General features: G+C 41.1%; 2 protein-coding genes across 3 annotated transcripts in view; one reads left to right on the plus strand and one right to left on the minus strand.

Annotated features, from left to right (window-relative positions):
* Nucleotides 1-13100, minus strand: part of trappc12 (trafficking protein particle complex subunit 12) — a 33272-nt gene extending 20172 nt beyond the window's left edge. Inside the window, exons 1-3 of one of the 2 annotated variants that reach the window (XM_023951255.2) lie at nucleotides 12974-13100; nucleotides 11273-12584; nucleotides 8613-8729 (exon numbers count right to left, since the gene is read on the minus strand). In XM_023951255.2, coding sequence (XP_023807023.1) covers nucleotides 8613-8729; nucleotides 11273-12574 — 1419 coding nt within the window. In that variant the 5' untranslated portion in view covers nucleotides 12575-12584; nucleotides 12974-13100. Of the gene's footprint in view, nucleotides 1-8612; nucleotides 8730-11272; nucleotides 12585-12673 lie in introns of both variants that reach the window. The other variant, XM_020713791.3, reaches the window with a different exon arrangement.
* Nucleotides 13074-16318, plus strand: part of eipr1 (EARP complex and GARP complex interacting protein 1) — a 64643-nt gene continuing 61398 nt past the window's right edge. Inside the window, exons 1-2 of the mRNA XM_004082678.5 lie at nucleotides 13074-13335; nucleotides 13476-13559. Coding sequence (XP_004082726.1) covers nucleotides 13294-13335; nucleotides 13476-13559 — 126 coding nt within the window. The 5' untranslated portion in view covers nucleotides 13074-13293. The remainder of the gene's footprint in view (nucleotides 13336-13475; nucleotides 13560-16318) is intronic.

Raw genomic sequence — 16318 nt, forward strand, 5'->3', positions numbered from 1 at the left:
GAAATTCCCCCAGAAGCCCTTGAAATTTGAACACAGGGCTCGCAGAAAAAGTTAATTAATCAGTAAAGATGATTGTGTTTATTATAGTTCAAATCACGCACCATATGCAGAACTTTCAAAAAAAAAAGTGATGAATCATCACCGCTGTGATGCGGTTATCGCCACACCCCTAGTTTGGAAAGAAAAGCACAGGTATTTTATTAAAACTTTGAAAACTTTTTCTGTGTACCGTCTTTCCTTGTAAATATATCATGTGTTGAACCTTTCCTGCGATTACTTTTTTCTTTCTGACCGTGGTCAAATGCAGGGGAAATCCTCTCCGCTATTGGGGGATCTTCCTTTGGGGTTCACTTCCCCGTTCGGACCCTCAGAGCCCCCAGAGTGGGTTAATAAAGAACCATTCATCTTCTTCTGGGGGAAACCTTTCTATTATAACAGTTCTCCTTCACTCTGTATTTAAAACATGAACGCACACCCCCAACACACTTCTGCTGCGCGCTCTCGCTCCCTCATTCCGCTGCACGCGCTCCCCCCTCTGTCTTACGCACACGCGCAGTTTCAGCACATACACATCCTAATGCTACAACACGTTTCAATGTGGCCACATGTGGCTTATAGACATGTGCGGCTCATGTATATACAAAATGGTATATCCTTTAAAAATGTAATGGGAGCGGCTTATAATCAGGTGCACTCTATAGTGTGGAAATTACGGTCAACTCTTGACTTTGTAGAGCCTTATAATGCAGGTAAACATCCAAACCTGAATTTGCATTGCTGAAGTTGTTGTTTAGAAGTCTGAGTAATAATGGGAAGCTCTTGCAAAAGAGTAAAAGAATCAGGTAGTGCCATACGACAGTATATGCTGATAAAAAACAATGTTTTGTCTTTCAATGTATAGTGTGTAATACAGTTGAAAATTTCCCTTAAGATGGCAGCCCAACAGGCCAGATTCATGTGCCCCTGGTCAAACAGCCATCCTAAGTAAGGTTGTTGTCACTATAAAAAAAAGCAGAGTTGAAAACAATCCGCACTAAGGTTTAAACATGCCCTTCAGCAAGACAAAAGCTGATGCTGCATTTCTCACACCTGGGCCGGTCAGTGTAAATAGCCATGAAAACGGCAGCCGGATAGAAAAGTTATGATAATGACGAGTTGAGGTTACAGATATCAAATCAAGGTGTGTAGGAGCAGCTGCCAGTTGGTGGGATTATGAGAGTGTCTATTTGACCCAACCAAGGTGCCTCTCTCTTTCTCTCAGACACACAGTGACACACTTTCACTCTGGCCTCCAGCCTCGGCAGCAGGACACTGTGAGGCGACAGAGGGGCTAGGCGTGGGTCGAGCAGTACAAAGGAAAAAAGTATAAGAGGGATGAAGGAGAGGTCGGGGAGGGAGGTAGAGAGAAAGAAGAGGGAGGTTGGCCTATACAGGTGTTAAGCTAAAATGAACTAGCCCACTGCTGACTTCACATCAGCATAAAAGAAAGATACAGAGGTCAGAGGCACACGTTGATGGCAGACCAGAAGGCCTGGCCAACATGACTGCATACATTACTTTACTATAATGCTACATTCACACTGGGCATGTGTTGCGTGTTCAAGAACGTCCATTACGCAGTTTCATTAACATGCATTCAGCCTGTGGTGTTCACACTGGACTAGCAAGGTGGGGCTTCTACTTTTCATTTTCTTCTGTTTAGTAGCGCATCTCTGCCTGCATTGAATTGGTGCAAATGTCGCAATCTACCTCCAGGCTGCTTTTTGCACAGTCCTAGTCTTATAATTATAAGACATGGTGGCATAGAATTAGAACAATTATTAATCTAACCTTTGTGAATAATCTGTCAACCACTGATCTGCATTTGTCATGTTGATTTCTAAAATAGTTATGTCTATTTTTTCCATAATTTTAAGTAATTTATCTTTGCCATGTGATTTATTGATACCTAAGGATTCTTAATTCTGTCTGATAAAAGTTATGAACCAGATAATGATAAATCATGTAATAAAATGGTTACGGTAGAAGAGGGGTGGGATTATATAAACTCGCTTCCTTCCACTCCCTTTCAGGCAATCTTTAATTTTATGTCTAATATTCCTAAATTTGATACGTCTTTGTATGAATGTATAACTGATGATTGTAATGTTTTTTGTGTATTATTCTTATTTGATTGCTTGAAATAAACCATTTCAAATCATATCAAAATCAAAAAAGTCCACTTAGCCCGTAGGAACCCATGGTGACTTAAGTGTAACAGAAACATCAGAAATGTGTTTCGTGGTCCACTTGGTTTGTGGTGCAGTCTACATCAGTGATTTTCAACCTTATCTGGGCCAAGGTACACTCTCTCCTTGACAAAAATCCCGTACACCAGCATTCAAAAAGGAGAAACTCATAGTCTGTATTGATGGACAGTCCCCTCCATGATCTCACGTGCCTTTTTTTGATAATTGTGACAGAAAAAGCTGGAAGTTGCAGCTGTTATTTCTAAAAGATGTAATAAAAGATGTAATAAAAGTTAGTTTTTAGTAATAATTTTCAACTAATTATTTGAAATTTTACCCTGATAGTTGTTTTTCCCTTCAGTTTATTAACATGCAATTTTATGTAACCACACAAAAAAACAAATATATTTTTTCTAAATAGTGATTTATTTTTTCAATGTCAAAGGCAACTGTAATTTTTGAACAATTATATGATCACACTATGTTTGATAAATTGTACACAAAAAAACTAACATATTTCTGTTTTCTGTAACTACACAAAACGTGAACATGTTGAAGTTTTATTAGTTTTTCTTTTGTCTTAATCAAAGATGAAGTCTTTCAAAACTTTAACAAAAATGTTTTATTTCTTTTTAGATGATTAAATTGTTTCAATTTAGTCTAATTGTTGGCCACTTCATCTTAATCCTGTTTCTTAAATGTTGTTATTACTTATTCTTAAGTTTAACATATAAAATAATCCAGACATTATTAGAAAGATGACTTGGACCAAACTCTGGGATGTTTGGCTGTTCACTTGTTCCACGGTCTGACTCCGGATTCTGTGGAAAAGCTACACCGCTAAAGACGAGCTTTAGCTGTTTTTTTTTTGTTGGAATTGGGAGATTTTATGAGCCGAGTCGGAACAAGGAAGTGAAGACTTTAACCACTTCTGATTGGTCAGACTGATGACGTGTGATTAAGCCTCCAAGAATGTTTGGAGGAGACAGATAAAGGGGCGGGACTTTTCCAAAAACAGAGCTGAAGATGCCGCTAAATCGCGGTACCGTCATTCTTATCAAAATGTCTTTAATAGAATCAAATAAACACAAAGGAAAAAGTATTTTATGATCTTTCATATTCCTACCTAGTCAGTGTTTTATCAGGGCCTGTTTGGATGAACACAGAGCTGATATCCTGGAGATGGGAAATGTTTTTAGATCAGTGAATGGGTCATTTCCCGTGGCACACCGGATGGAAAACACTGGACATTTTTTAATCTTTCAGGAAAAATGGGTCTGGGTTCTTAACAAAACTCCAAAACATTGATGCAAAATTAGACTTAGAAGCATGTCACAGTTTATGTTAATGTGATTTAGTAACAAATCGATTGCAAAGCATCACAAATATCAACACACTTTATCTTTAAATACAGTGCAGATGTTTGTTTCAAATTTAATGACACTTCATTCCCTGCATGTTGCAAGTACCAATGCCAGCCTGCACTGGCGCACAAATGCACACGCTTGTGCACACACACACAGACACACAGCTGGTTGTGCTCTGGAGAGCCACCCACACCTTCAGCAGACGCCCTTTCATTCTCTTTCTCACCAGTACTTTAGTGCAGTTGACTAAATGATGAAAGGAACAGCTTGTGTGTATGTATATATCTATATATGTGCTAAATCCAGAGGGCCTTTCAAATATGCACAGCAGTGTCATGCATAATACATGGGCACAGCAGGAGAACAGAACTTGGAAGGCAAGTGGGTCTCCGCCTCTTCCTCTTCTCAGACCACACTGCCTATCCTCGGCTTTGCCTTCTTTTCATTGGCTATGCATGTGTCTTTAGTGTCTCAGGGTCATTTGTGGGTCAAACATGCTGACAGGTGCTAATTGAATGCCAGCGAGATAGATACCAGATAGTAGCTGCAGTTACATGGATGAAAGTAATTGGAATGAAAGTCTGATCAGAATAAAGTGTGTGAGTAAAAAGTAAAGAGTGTCATGTAAACACTCCGTTTGGAAAACTCTGACATGATCAGAATCATTCGGATCAAAATTTTTTTCTTTCTTTTGGGTTATGCTGATTGTTGATCCGATCGTAGTGCATATAAACAGTTTATTCCGATCGTGGGTCACTGATCTGGCTTCACGTCATGCATAGATGGCATAGCGCTCCAGAGGAGGAGTGTGAACGCAAACTGGACCGACCTGCTGCTCCGCGTGAGGAGAGCGTGTCTCTGAGCAGAGCAGCCGGACTCATAGCTTCGTGTTTGCGGGCAGGGGAGGGTCTTTGTTACGATGTGCGCCCTAGAGGAGGCTTCAGACCGCAGACCGTCCGTCCGCTCTGCGTGAGCGAGCTGCTGGACTCAGGAAAACCGGGTCTCCCGGGAGGACCGTGTTTCAGTGACAGTGTGTGAGCTAACGGAGGCGGCTTTTGAATGCGGAAATGCTGCGCTGTCCTTAAAAACTGTGTAAACAATCATGTGCATTTGTGTTTATATTCATGTCCAGACAAAATAAAGGCTGAAGTTATCCCCCCATATTTACGTCCAGCCAAGATGCACATTACACCATTGACCGCAGGGATTTTATGTTCATCCAAAGCTAAATGTTTTTAGCACATATTAGCCCAATCCTAACCCTTCTTCAGGTTCTGTTTAGCCAAGAATAAACCACCAGCCGCACGGATTAAAAAAATATCAGCGAACAGGCACTTAAAAGTAAACATAACAATGATAAAATCATGTTTAGAAAGTCATCTCGCTCTATGCTGCAGCTTTGTTTGTTTACAACAGAACTCGCTATTTCTGGGCATGTCCAAAGGATTTATTCTGACCGAAAGTGTGGCGTATGTAAACGTTTGTTATATATGGATAAGGTTTTTCTGGTCTCATGTACACAGTTCAATTCTAATGTGATCTCTGATCCAATCAAAAACATTTTGCACATGTAATCGCAGCTACTGACCAGGGCTCCCTTGAATATAAGGTTTTAAATCTCAATGGGACCCCTAGTTAAATAAACGTTAAAGGAAAGAAAAGAAAAAATATAAACACAACACGTTTGTTTCTGCTCCCATTTATCATGAGATGAACTCACATTTTCTACAAACACAAAATAACCATTTTCTATCAAATATTGTTCACAAATGTGTCTCCATCTGCGATAGTGACCACTTCTCCTTTGCTGAGGTTTTCCAACCCACCTCACAGGTGTACCATATCAAGATGCTGACTAGACAGATTGATTGTTTCACAGCTGTACCTAGACTGGCCACAATAAAAGGCTATAATGAAATTACCCATTTGGTAGTGATTGGCAGATGAAGCTTCATGAAGCATTGAAGCCTTTCATGCAGTGTTTCTTGAAACGTCATTTGCTGTAGTACAACATCTACTGGACACAACAATATCACTTGAATTTGAAGTGTGGTGTTCTGCGGAAAGGCTGTGAATTAACATGTCCACACAATAAAGACGTTTACAAAACATGTACACTGTTTGTTTTGTACACTACAACTGTTTCTAAGTTGGGTGTTAAATTGGAGAGTAATTTTAGGATGGACCAACAGATAAGCTCTGTAATGAAGTTAAGCTTTTTAAGCCTTCGTCAACTTGCTAAGGTAAAACCTTTTTTAACACCTGCACAATTTGAAACAGTAATCCATGCTTTCATCACGTCCCAGCTGGATTACTGCAACTCTATTTATCTTGGACCCAGCCAGTCGTCTCTTTTGCATCTCCAACGTGTTCAAAATGCAGCTGCTCGTCTTATGGTTGGAGCATGCAAGAGAGACCACATCACGCCGATCCTAGCATCGCTTCACTGGCTGCCTGTGCATTTTAGAATTCATTTTAAGATTCTTCTGCTTGTTTTTAAATCTTTACACGGTCTTGCCCCGCTGTACCTCTCTGAGCTTCTCACTCCCTTTTCGCCGGCACGGTGCCTCAGATCAGCTGATCAGATGCTTTTAGAGGTACCGAGGTCCAGACGGAAGCTCAGAGGGGACAGAGCTTTTGCTGTAGCCGCTCCAAAGCTGTGGAATACTTTGCCGCTGGCCATTAGAGAAGCCCCTTCACTGTCCATTTTTAAAACCCGTTTAAAAACCCATTTTTATGCCTTGGCTTTTAGCCCAATATGAGACCACTGTTTTTCTAACTGTTTACTGTTTTCTATAGTTTTATCTCCCTCTGTGTTTCCCCCCCCTTAACATGTTTTAATGTTTTTTACTATTGTGTTCAGCACTTTGTCTCAACTACTGTTGTATGAAAGTGCTATATAAATAAAGTTGAGTTGAGTTGAGTACACTGCCGAATATTTTCTTTGTGTGTGTTTATTTATATTGTTTGAAATAAATAAACAAGTGAATTTATAAAGTATTTTTACTGAATCACAAAGGAACATTTGGAAATTAAGGGGGTTGTGTGTGAGTCTGGGTTGGTCCCTAAAAGGGGCTCGAACCTGTATTACAAAAAGAAAAGAAAAAAAAAGGCTATTTTTTCCTATGACATCTAGGTGTGACAAATCAGTATCACAGGGGGAAGGAGAGCGCATAAATGTGCTTAAGTGCTTTATTTCATTATTTCTCAAAGACTGAAGGGATTCATATCGTTGTCAAAACTCACGGCAGAATCTGAACCAGTTCATGAATCAGTCACATGGTACAGTGGGCAGCAAGGCTTCAGAAATCATCAACATCATGAAACCCCCCCCTTTCCTCTCCCCTACTCGGCACATGCTGTGAAGCCTCGATACCAAATGTCATATCACTATATAAAATTGTTCTTTCTTACAGAACCTGTGTTCTGCATCCTGATTGGCTGTAGATTTTGTCAATCAATCTCATCCGTGCCGTGTCTTCTGGACTTCTTGAAGGTTAGAACTTTGAGAGAAAAGTGTGAAAATGTTCATGTCTGTCTGAGAAAAGAGGATAAAGTGTGTAGTGAGGAGTTTTACAGCCTTAAAATGTCTGTAATAATAGTAAAAAATTAAAGATGAAATATTTGCAGATATTGTCTATCATGGGTTATTTTTAGAACGCAACTCCTGCGCTAAATGAAGGACCACTGTGGATAATGATTATGCTTTTTTAACACTGAGATAAGGTTAGGGGTTATTGTTTAGGGGATACAATGGTTTTATTTAAATATCACAGTTTCTTCTCCTAACTCTCACTGACTTTGCATTAACATTTTGAAAGGCGCCTGAGGGATTCATGCCGCAGCGAAAAATCGCAGGACAATGTGAACCACTCCATGAATCAATCACATGGCTTTCGTAAAGCTTCAGACGCCATCATTTTTGGCGCCTCCCCTAAATTAAGCAAGCCTGGATACGTTGTAGGTCCCATAACCATTTGGCCTGCAATAACCGTTCGGGGTCCTTTGGACTAAGGATAACGTCACACTACGGTAGCCCCACTTGGAGAAACCACGTAGCGTGGAGATCTGCTCGGGTTCTACACGTTTTCATTTCACGTCACCATGTCTCTGATCAGAGCAGCTGGAGTCTCGTAGCTTCGTGTTCGCAGGCAGAGAAGGTGCTTTGTTATAGAGTGCGGTCCGGAGGAGGGTTCGGACTGCAGTCCGTTCGTCTGCACTTAATAATAATCGTAACAATAATAAAAGCACATTTAAAAGATAATCTCGCTCCATTTCGGAGCTCTGTTTGTTTACAACAGACTGCATAATATCTTCTTCTATGGTAGTATCGTAATTTGTCCAGTCCAATCACTATCTGACACGTCATCGGACCACCGGACAGCCAATCACATAATGTGACGTCTGCATTAGTCAAAAGACCCCGAACAGTTGTTGCAGGCCGAATGGTTGTGGTACCTACAGGCTTCGCAGAAACGATTCCACTACTCGACTCACGTAAAGTTAAAAAAAAAAAACTATAAAAAAAACAATTACTAACTGAGATTTTTTGCTACTTCTAAGAAAAACAAACACAAATTCAAGCTTTTTGTACCACAACTATAACAAAAATTGCACACAAAATTCTGGAGGGACTAGTACATCATGAATACGGAGTTTCTCTTTTGGAACATTTTTTGTTGCTGCTTTGAGTTTTGTCAAGGAAAAAGTCTACCTTGGCTCAAAAAAACACTGAAAAACATTGGTCTGAGCCTACACTAAAATTTGAGGCAAAGCTTTTTGACCAATGTGTTAATCCCCCTAAATGTTGGGGCAGTTTTTTTATTTTACAGTTTGATTAAATGCTAAGGTAACTTAAAACAATTATAAAAAGCAAACAGGCTCTTACGCAAACTAAGTGGAGTGTAACTGTATACAAAATATACATATCCTGTTTGAAAGAACCTTTTTTTCTCCAGCTATAGTTATTTTAAGAGTGAATATTGTAAGATCGGTAAAAAGCTAAAGGGAGCCTTACAACGAGCTGTTTGAGGCCATTGAAGGACTGCTCCACAGAGCTGGCGGTGAGGACCTGACGCTTCATTGCTGCTTGCTCGCCCACGAAACGAAGCATTAAGTCCTTCACAGCATCCACCTGAAACAAAACACATGGCTTCAAAAGCATTTTGAAGAAACACAAAATCGTTATTTCAAAGCAAGCAACTGCTGTTAACCAAAGTGACACATTTTACACAATAATTAAAGAAATTATATGGTGAAATGGAATAATGCCAACAAAATTCCACAGCAGACAAAAAATCCAGAGGAAATAAAAATCCCCAGAAAAGTGAGTAAATCTTAGCATAGATATCAAGACAGCTTTTTTCTTTTCCAGAATTTAGAGGAATAGAACATGGGAATGCTTGGTTTTTAAAAATAATAATAATACATTCTATATAAAGTGCCTTTCAGAACTCTCAAGGACACTGTACAAGTGAGTAAAACAAAACAAATAAATATTGAATAAAAAAAGGACTAAGAAAGAGGTGGGGATGTGAAATTCTGATGAGTTTGACCGTTTGAACAGATGGGTTTTGAGTTTTGATTGAAAAATGGAAAAACAGTCTGTTTCTGATTGCGGAGGTAGTGAATTCCAAAGTTTGGGGGCAAAACAGCCTAAAGCTCTGCCCCCCATGGTGCTGAGACAAGGGAGGGGGGCCGTCAGATGAAGAGAGTAAGACAATATGAGGATCTTGGACTACAGGGTGGTGTGGCAATGTGGATCAGGCTGGACAGGTGTGAAGGGGCGTGGTTGGCTTTAAAAGCATGCAGGAGGATTTGGACAAGGATTCTGGAGTGGACTGACAGCCAGTGCAGCTGCTGGAGTATATGGGTGGACAGGGGGGGTCCTAGTGATGATTCGGGCAGCTGAAGTTTGTGAAGGGTTTTTTGAGGGAGGCCACAGAGCAGGGAGTTACAAAAAGTCGATAAGGCTGGTGACGAGACTATGGACAAGGGTGGAGGCAGCATAAGATGGGAGAGAGGGACCAAGACGGTTGATGTTTCTGAGAAGATAATATGCAGTCCAGATGATGTTGTTGATGTGGGCGTGGAATGAGAGGGAGCTGGCCAAAATGACGTCAGGCTCTTCACTTGGGGGGGAGGAGGGGACTGATGACTTACTTATGGTGAGTGTGAAGCTGTTGACCTTGGAGAGGATGAATTTTGTGCAGACTAGAATAACCTTAGTTTTTATTACAATTGAGTTCAAGTGAATTGGAGGAGACCCAGGATTTCAGGATAAGAGGCACGTGGGGGTGGAGGGTGGAGTTTGGTGTGGTTTATAAATAGAGTCGAGTGTCGTCGGCATAGCAGTAGACTTAGATATTGAAATCACAGAAGATCCAAGAGGTAGGAGGCAGATTATGAAAATAAGGGGGCCAAGGACAGAGCCTTGGGGAATGCCAGAGGTTACAGGGGAGGGGTGGGACCGAGAAGAGGAAAGTTGTATAAACTACCAGCGAGGTAGGATTGAAACCAGTAATAGTTTCCGTCTCCGTAACAGGATGGAGTGGGAGATGGCATGAAATGCTGCGCTGAGGTCGAGAAGGATGAGAGAGTAATACAGAGTCCGCTGTGAGGAGGAGGTCGTTGGTGGTTTTGGTGAGTGCAGTCTTAGTACTGTGACTGGGACGGAATCCAGACTGAAACATCTCATAGAGTTATTAGTTAAATGTCAATGGAGTAGTTCGGTGACTACTTTATTATTATTATCAGTTTTTTCAGTAAGCATTCATCGCATCCTGATTTTACAATGAACACTTTCTGAGTCCGGATCTGTACATAGGAGCCCTTAAAGACTACCGGTACACAAGAAAGGAGAGAGCATCAACAGGGTTGTTGTTGTTGTGAGTTAGTAAGAAAGCTGAAAAACTTCAGAGGATCTTCAACGATGGATTCTATTTAGAATATTATGTTTGCTTTAGTAACTGTAATTCACAAACGACAGAACTTTAATAATAGTTTAAAACTGAACTGAAGTCACAGGCTGCATGTGGGATAGTGGTTAGCAGTGAGAAGGCAATGGTTCAAATCCCAGCTGGGACAGTTCTGTGTAGAGTTTGCATGTTCTCTACGTACATGCGTGGGTTTTCTCCAACAGTCCAAAAACGTACTCAATAGATTAATTGATCATTGAAATTGGTGTGAGTAAGAGGGTGTGTGTGTCTGTGTATGTGGTCGTGTTGCCCTGTGACAGACTGAAGACCAGTCCAGTGAACTGGACTTCGTCCAACAGTACCTGGGATAGGCTCCAGCAGCCCAGTGACCCTGAAAGAATTTTGTAATTTTGGAAAATAGATGGATGGAAAATTTTTTTAAACTCATTCAGCCCCGTCTGACTGCACAGTCTGCACATGAACAGGTGATAAAAAAGATCAGTAGCCACATGGTAGAGTGTCAATCAAGGGATCCGGTGACAAGAGCTTTGAATCCAAAGCTTTTTAACCAATTAAGGCTCAGAAAATACCCCATGAAAATAAGCAGAGACATTTTCCAAAAAGCAAATAAAACTCATTTGATTTGTAAAATTCACTGAATTGATTTTTTAATGAAAATAGCCATTCTAGAAAAACAAAAACAATTATGATCATGTCGTCGAAAAAAAAAAAAAAAAAAAGGACTTGGCAAGTTTCCTACCTGCAGGTTGTCAAACTTTAGACCAGGCATGGTAAGTCTGCTGCTCTCCACATAGGCAGGGCTATACTGCTGGGTGGCCACTGAAATCAACACCTTCCTGGTTTCCTCACTTGGCAGCCAAGCATCATGGCGCCTATCCACCTCACTCAAGCTAAGTGCAGTTGCAAACGGGTCGTCTGTGCCTGAAAACACAGCCTGGAGCTGGTTAAAGGGTTGCTCTTGTGATGTTGGAGTTGAGACAGGGGACTGAGTGGGAAGTGGGGCTGTCTGGGTTGGGAGGACATGGGGCTTGGTGCTTTGTTCATTAGGATCAAGAAAAAACATTGGGTTGGGAACAGGACCAGAGTTCAAACTCCCACCTGGGGTGGAGATGGAGGAGGATGTGGAGGACAGCTGGTGCTCAGCTGTAGGAGCTCCAGCTGCCATTCCAGTCCCAGGAGGCACCTCTGCATTTGGGTTGGAAATGGAGATGAAGGAGGAAGGGGTGGTAAAAGAATCAAAAAAATCAGAGGCTGGATTGACCTGCCCGTTGTCAGTGAAGAATTTACTGAGACTAGGGCTTGGCTGACACATTAGTGGAATGTTCTGCTTATGAGGGGTCGCTGTGTCCTCATTGGCTCCATCGCTTCCCATGCTAAAACTGGGGGATTTGATCAGGGTGGGTTTGAAGCCATCAGCCACCAGTGACTTAGGCTGTGCACTCTGGCTGAAGATTGTACACACCGGCACAGGCTGGTCTTTTGATTCTGTCTCCTGGGGTGACTGAGATTCTGGTTCCTCACATCCACTAACATACAAACTCTCATTGTCACTTTGCGGTGAAACAATGTCTTTGGATTCCTCTGGTGTATTCATCTGCTCTGTTGGGCCCTCTTCTGAACATATGTTGTTCTGCTGCTCCACAAAAATCTTTGTATCAGTTGTCCCCTGTATCATCTCAGCCTCTTTCCCTTCATCCTTTTCAGTTGCTCTCTCATCTTCCCCTCTATCCAGAAATGAGTCGATGGGAGCCACATCCTCTTCCTCGCTGTTGTTAGGTGAATCAGAAATCATGACGCTTTCCATCATTTGGTCGTTCAACCTGTCCATCAGGCTCTCTGAGGGGGTGGCGCTGCTGTCCTCGTGGGGTGTCGCAAACTCTGCTCCTCCCAGATCAATGCTGTCCTCCAGGGCCAGAATGTTGTCCTTGAAGGGGGCCAAGCTGCCGGGTGCTGCCGGCTCTGAAGATGAGGCTGCAGGGTCGGCATCGTCTGTGATGTCCAACGTGTCAGGCCTCTGGGAAGGAGCTTCCCTTGCATCCATCTTACTGTTCCTAAAAGGTTAAACACATCAGAAATCACCAGGTGAGTTCAACCAGTCATGATGATGTACAAAACCCAAATTGTGACTACTTCCTGTCACCTCCGCTTGTTCGGAGACACTAATTATATTCAAAGTACTTCATTTGCGCTTAAAGTAATCTCAATAAGTCTCCATTTAAGGTAGACAGATCTGTCTGATGCTGTGTATGTTGCTGCGTACTAGCCGTTTGGCTACCGGAAGCTCATCAATCGGCTAAGCTCCAGCTCTCGAGGTCCGTTCGGGTTCTACCACGGACAGCAGAATAGATGTATAACATTTTCAGAAAGCAAAAACGTACAAACGTGTCAAAACAATGTTAAAAAATGCCCCAAAAGAGACAATTACGATCATGCTTCCTACCTTACTATCGACTGACAGATAGGCTTACAGTGCGCATGCGTCACCCGAGGAAATCCTTAGTAAGGTTCCCTAGAAAGGACAAACTTAGTGAACAGGACTGCTTTGACATTCCCGAAACCACCATACGTAAAAAGAGCAGAGAGCTCGAGCTCTTAAAACCGTAGTGACGTATGTTCACGTTACGCTTGAATCTTTAGTTACGCATCACTTCGCGGAAGTGCTGCTGTTTTTAATGAGAAGCACGGGGTGGAAATAAAGCATTTTAGCAGCTTTTTTATTCTCGGTGAAAAAGTGTTTTTGTTGCAACAGCAAACTGAAGGATGGAAGACGACGCCCCTGTCATTTACGGGCTGGAATTTCAGGTAAACATACCCACTAAACCATCATTCATTACTATTCGGACCAAGAAACTATTCTATTCTATTCTATTCTATTCTATTCTATTCTATTCTATTCTATTCTATTCTATTCTATTCTATTGTCGTTTTTCCTCCTGTTACAGGCGCGTGCGCTGACAGCCCAAACAGCTGAGACTGATGCCATTCGGTTTCTGGTGGGAACCCAGTCCCTAAAGTTTGATAACCAGGTGAGCAGCACTCAGCAGGTGTCCTTCAGATTATAACGCTGCTTCCTGTCAGGCTTGTCTCTTTTAAATGGACAGTTTTATGGGACATGCACTTGTGGGACAAGCACCAGTCCAGAGCAGTCTGGAGGTTTCACCCATGATGAAAAATTTTCCAAATCTTAACTGGTGATGTGAAACATGCTGCAGACTCACTGACTTGTTTGGCGGTACACCTGTTTGGCGGTACACCTGTTTGGCGGTACACCTGTTTGGCGGTACACCTGTGGGCTCTGCTGCAGTGGTCAGTGGGCGTTTTTCTACTACTAGAAAGTTTGTTTGCCACCATTGCCTGATGTAAGCAGATTTATTTGGCTGGGAGGAATTGGTACAGTAACCAAAACACAAACTTCCTTTCTACAAGTTATATGTGGTGAGGACTTCTTAGTTTTAATTTTCTTACTTAATAAAAAGTCAGATTTTCCGTCTTGCACAGATCTCAGAGATTCAAAGATGTGAGTTTTACGACAGAAGATCAGATCGATAGAATGTATTTAACAAATCCAATCCAGATGTCAAAAGTTTACCGTCTGAGTAGTAGTTAGAATGAGAATTTCACTCCAACGGCACTGTTTTCTTTAAGCTTGCTGTTCTTTATTTGAAATGGACAGAATTTAAGGATTGAGTTAGGTTGTCAGATATGTAGTTTTTTCAGTTGTTTCTAGCTTTCAGTGTTTAGAGAATTCAACTATCCTGTCCTTATATCCATTTTAAAGTTGCCTCTCACCACAAAACCTTGATCTTTCTGTTTGTGTCTGAAAATATAGTTGTGGTGGTCCTACTTTTTTTTCTCCACAAAATAGAATAAAAACATTTTATATTTTTTCCTCCTTGTATTTATCAATTTTAATATTTTACTGGTTTCATATTTTTCCCTCCTTTACAGATCCCTTCACGTGTATTCAACATTCTGATACGCTTCTTGTTATCAAACCTGATATTAATATTTAGTTTGATATCCTAGCCATTGTTGGCACCCCATTTCAATCTAGGTTTTAGCGGTTCTCCAAAGTCCCATTCCAATCATCGTTTGATTCATTTTCAAAATGTTCCCAGTTGTCTTTTTATGATGATGATGCCATCTTTAGCCAGGATAAAAAAAAAAAACTGTCGTTTTCTAGGACATAGTTTCTGCAGAGTGCCAGGAGTTCATTAGAAATTCACTTCTGAGTTGTGGGCTGTACTTTTGCCGCGGAGTAAGCCAGCCCTTATTTCCCATCATTCCTTTGTTTACACTTTGACCCACTAGCTTACAGCCCCTCACACCCCCAACCTAACAAAATGCAGTATCGCAGCTCACCAGCCGCACAGTTTGGATCCAGATTCTTGGCCTCTCCAACGTGAATCAGAAGGTCGCTGCAGAGTTTTGGACCAGCTGCAGCAAAAGTGTGGTCCCCTCTAAGTTTGTACGGTACTTTTAGAAGCAGCTGATCTAAGAGGTCAGGAGGAGACATAAGGCTGCATCAGCTCAGAGAGGTAAACCAGTGCCGAGGCATGGAAGGATTCAAAAACCAATAAACGAATTCTAAAAGGAACAATGTCAATCATGGATGATTGAAGCTGAAACGGGGGACATGTGACCATATTTTCACCTCCTAGTTAGGAGACGAGCAAAGCTGCATTTTGCACTGATGCACTAAAACACATTTTGCTTGGTGTGTATTACTATCATCATTTCCCAATTTGTATAGTTAATCCAACAATTATTTAATGGATAATGGACACCACAAACGGTATTATCCTGCTTATACCATGGTCATTTATGAAAGAAACAAATATTAAATAAAATAATAGTGCTTTAATCCAGTTGTTTTTTTTAACCTTTGAATCATTTTCACAAGATGTGGACCAATTGTTATGCAGTTGTCATGGTAACGGCTACCGAGCCTTCATGATAGTTGATCCAAAGCATCATTTCAGAGAGAAGGTTTACCTTTTTATTCCTTGTTTTTGTCCAGATGATGAAGCAAAAGTTTGTTTCAAAGAAACAAAGTCCACAAGTATTTTCCTAGATCACCTTTATTCACTCTTAACTCTGACCATTAAATCACTCATAGATCCTCAATACTGTATCAAGCACCAAGGTAAGCAATACAGAAAGACAATAAGAGAGGACCACATGCAACAAACTGTTTAAAATGAAAGGCAACATTGCCATTGATGGTAATTAATTCTGACACGTCCATCATAGAGACATTTGAAGGACACAGATCTCTTCTACTGTCTTCCTGTTGTAATAAACTGTAGAATAACATCTGTCCACCTATCTTCCAATCTTCAGCCCGGTTCAATAATATAAAACATTCAGGCTTGTATGACCTGAATTTCCTTTTTTGGTGCCCATTATCTTTCTAATTGAGACTCTGCAGCCAATCAGAATTGAGTATTCACCTGGACCATGGTAGAACAAATGTCAATTGTTTGTTCAGATGTCCTCATTCATATATTGCTGCAAATCCACCAAAAATCCTTTTCTCACAGCAGTTGATCATGTTTGCAGCATTCATGGTAATCACCAAAGTCTGGAGATGATGGCGTGATTTTGTTACTGATGCTTTGTGAAATGTATGATTGGGAGGTAACGCTTTGCACAGAGTTTTGGACCCTGAATATTGGAATCGGGGTAGCTTGTAACTTTCTGAATTTTTGTTTAGTTTAGTTTACAATATACAGTGGAGATTGATGAAAAGAAAATCAAGTACAATGCAGGGAGGGCAAAAAAA

The sequence above is a fragment of the Oryzias latipes genome, chromosome 22 (genome assembly GCF_053564925.1).
Source record: "Oryzias latipes strain Hd-rR chromosome 22, Olatipes_Hd-rR_3.1".
In the NCBI taxonomy this organism is placed as follows: Eukaryota; Metazoa; Chordata; class Actinopteri; order Beloniformes; family Adrianichthyidae; genus Oryzias; species Oryzias latipes.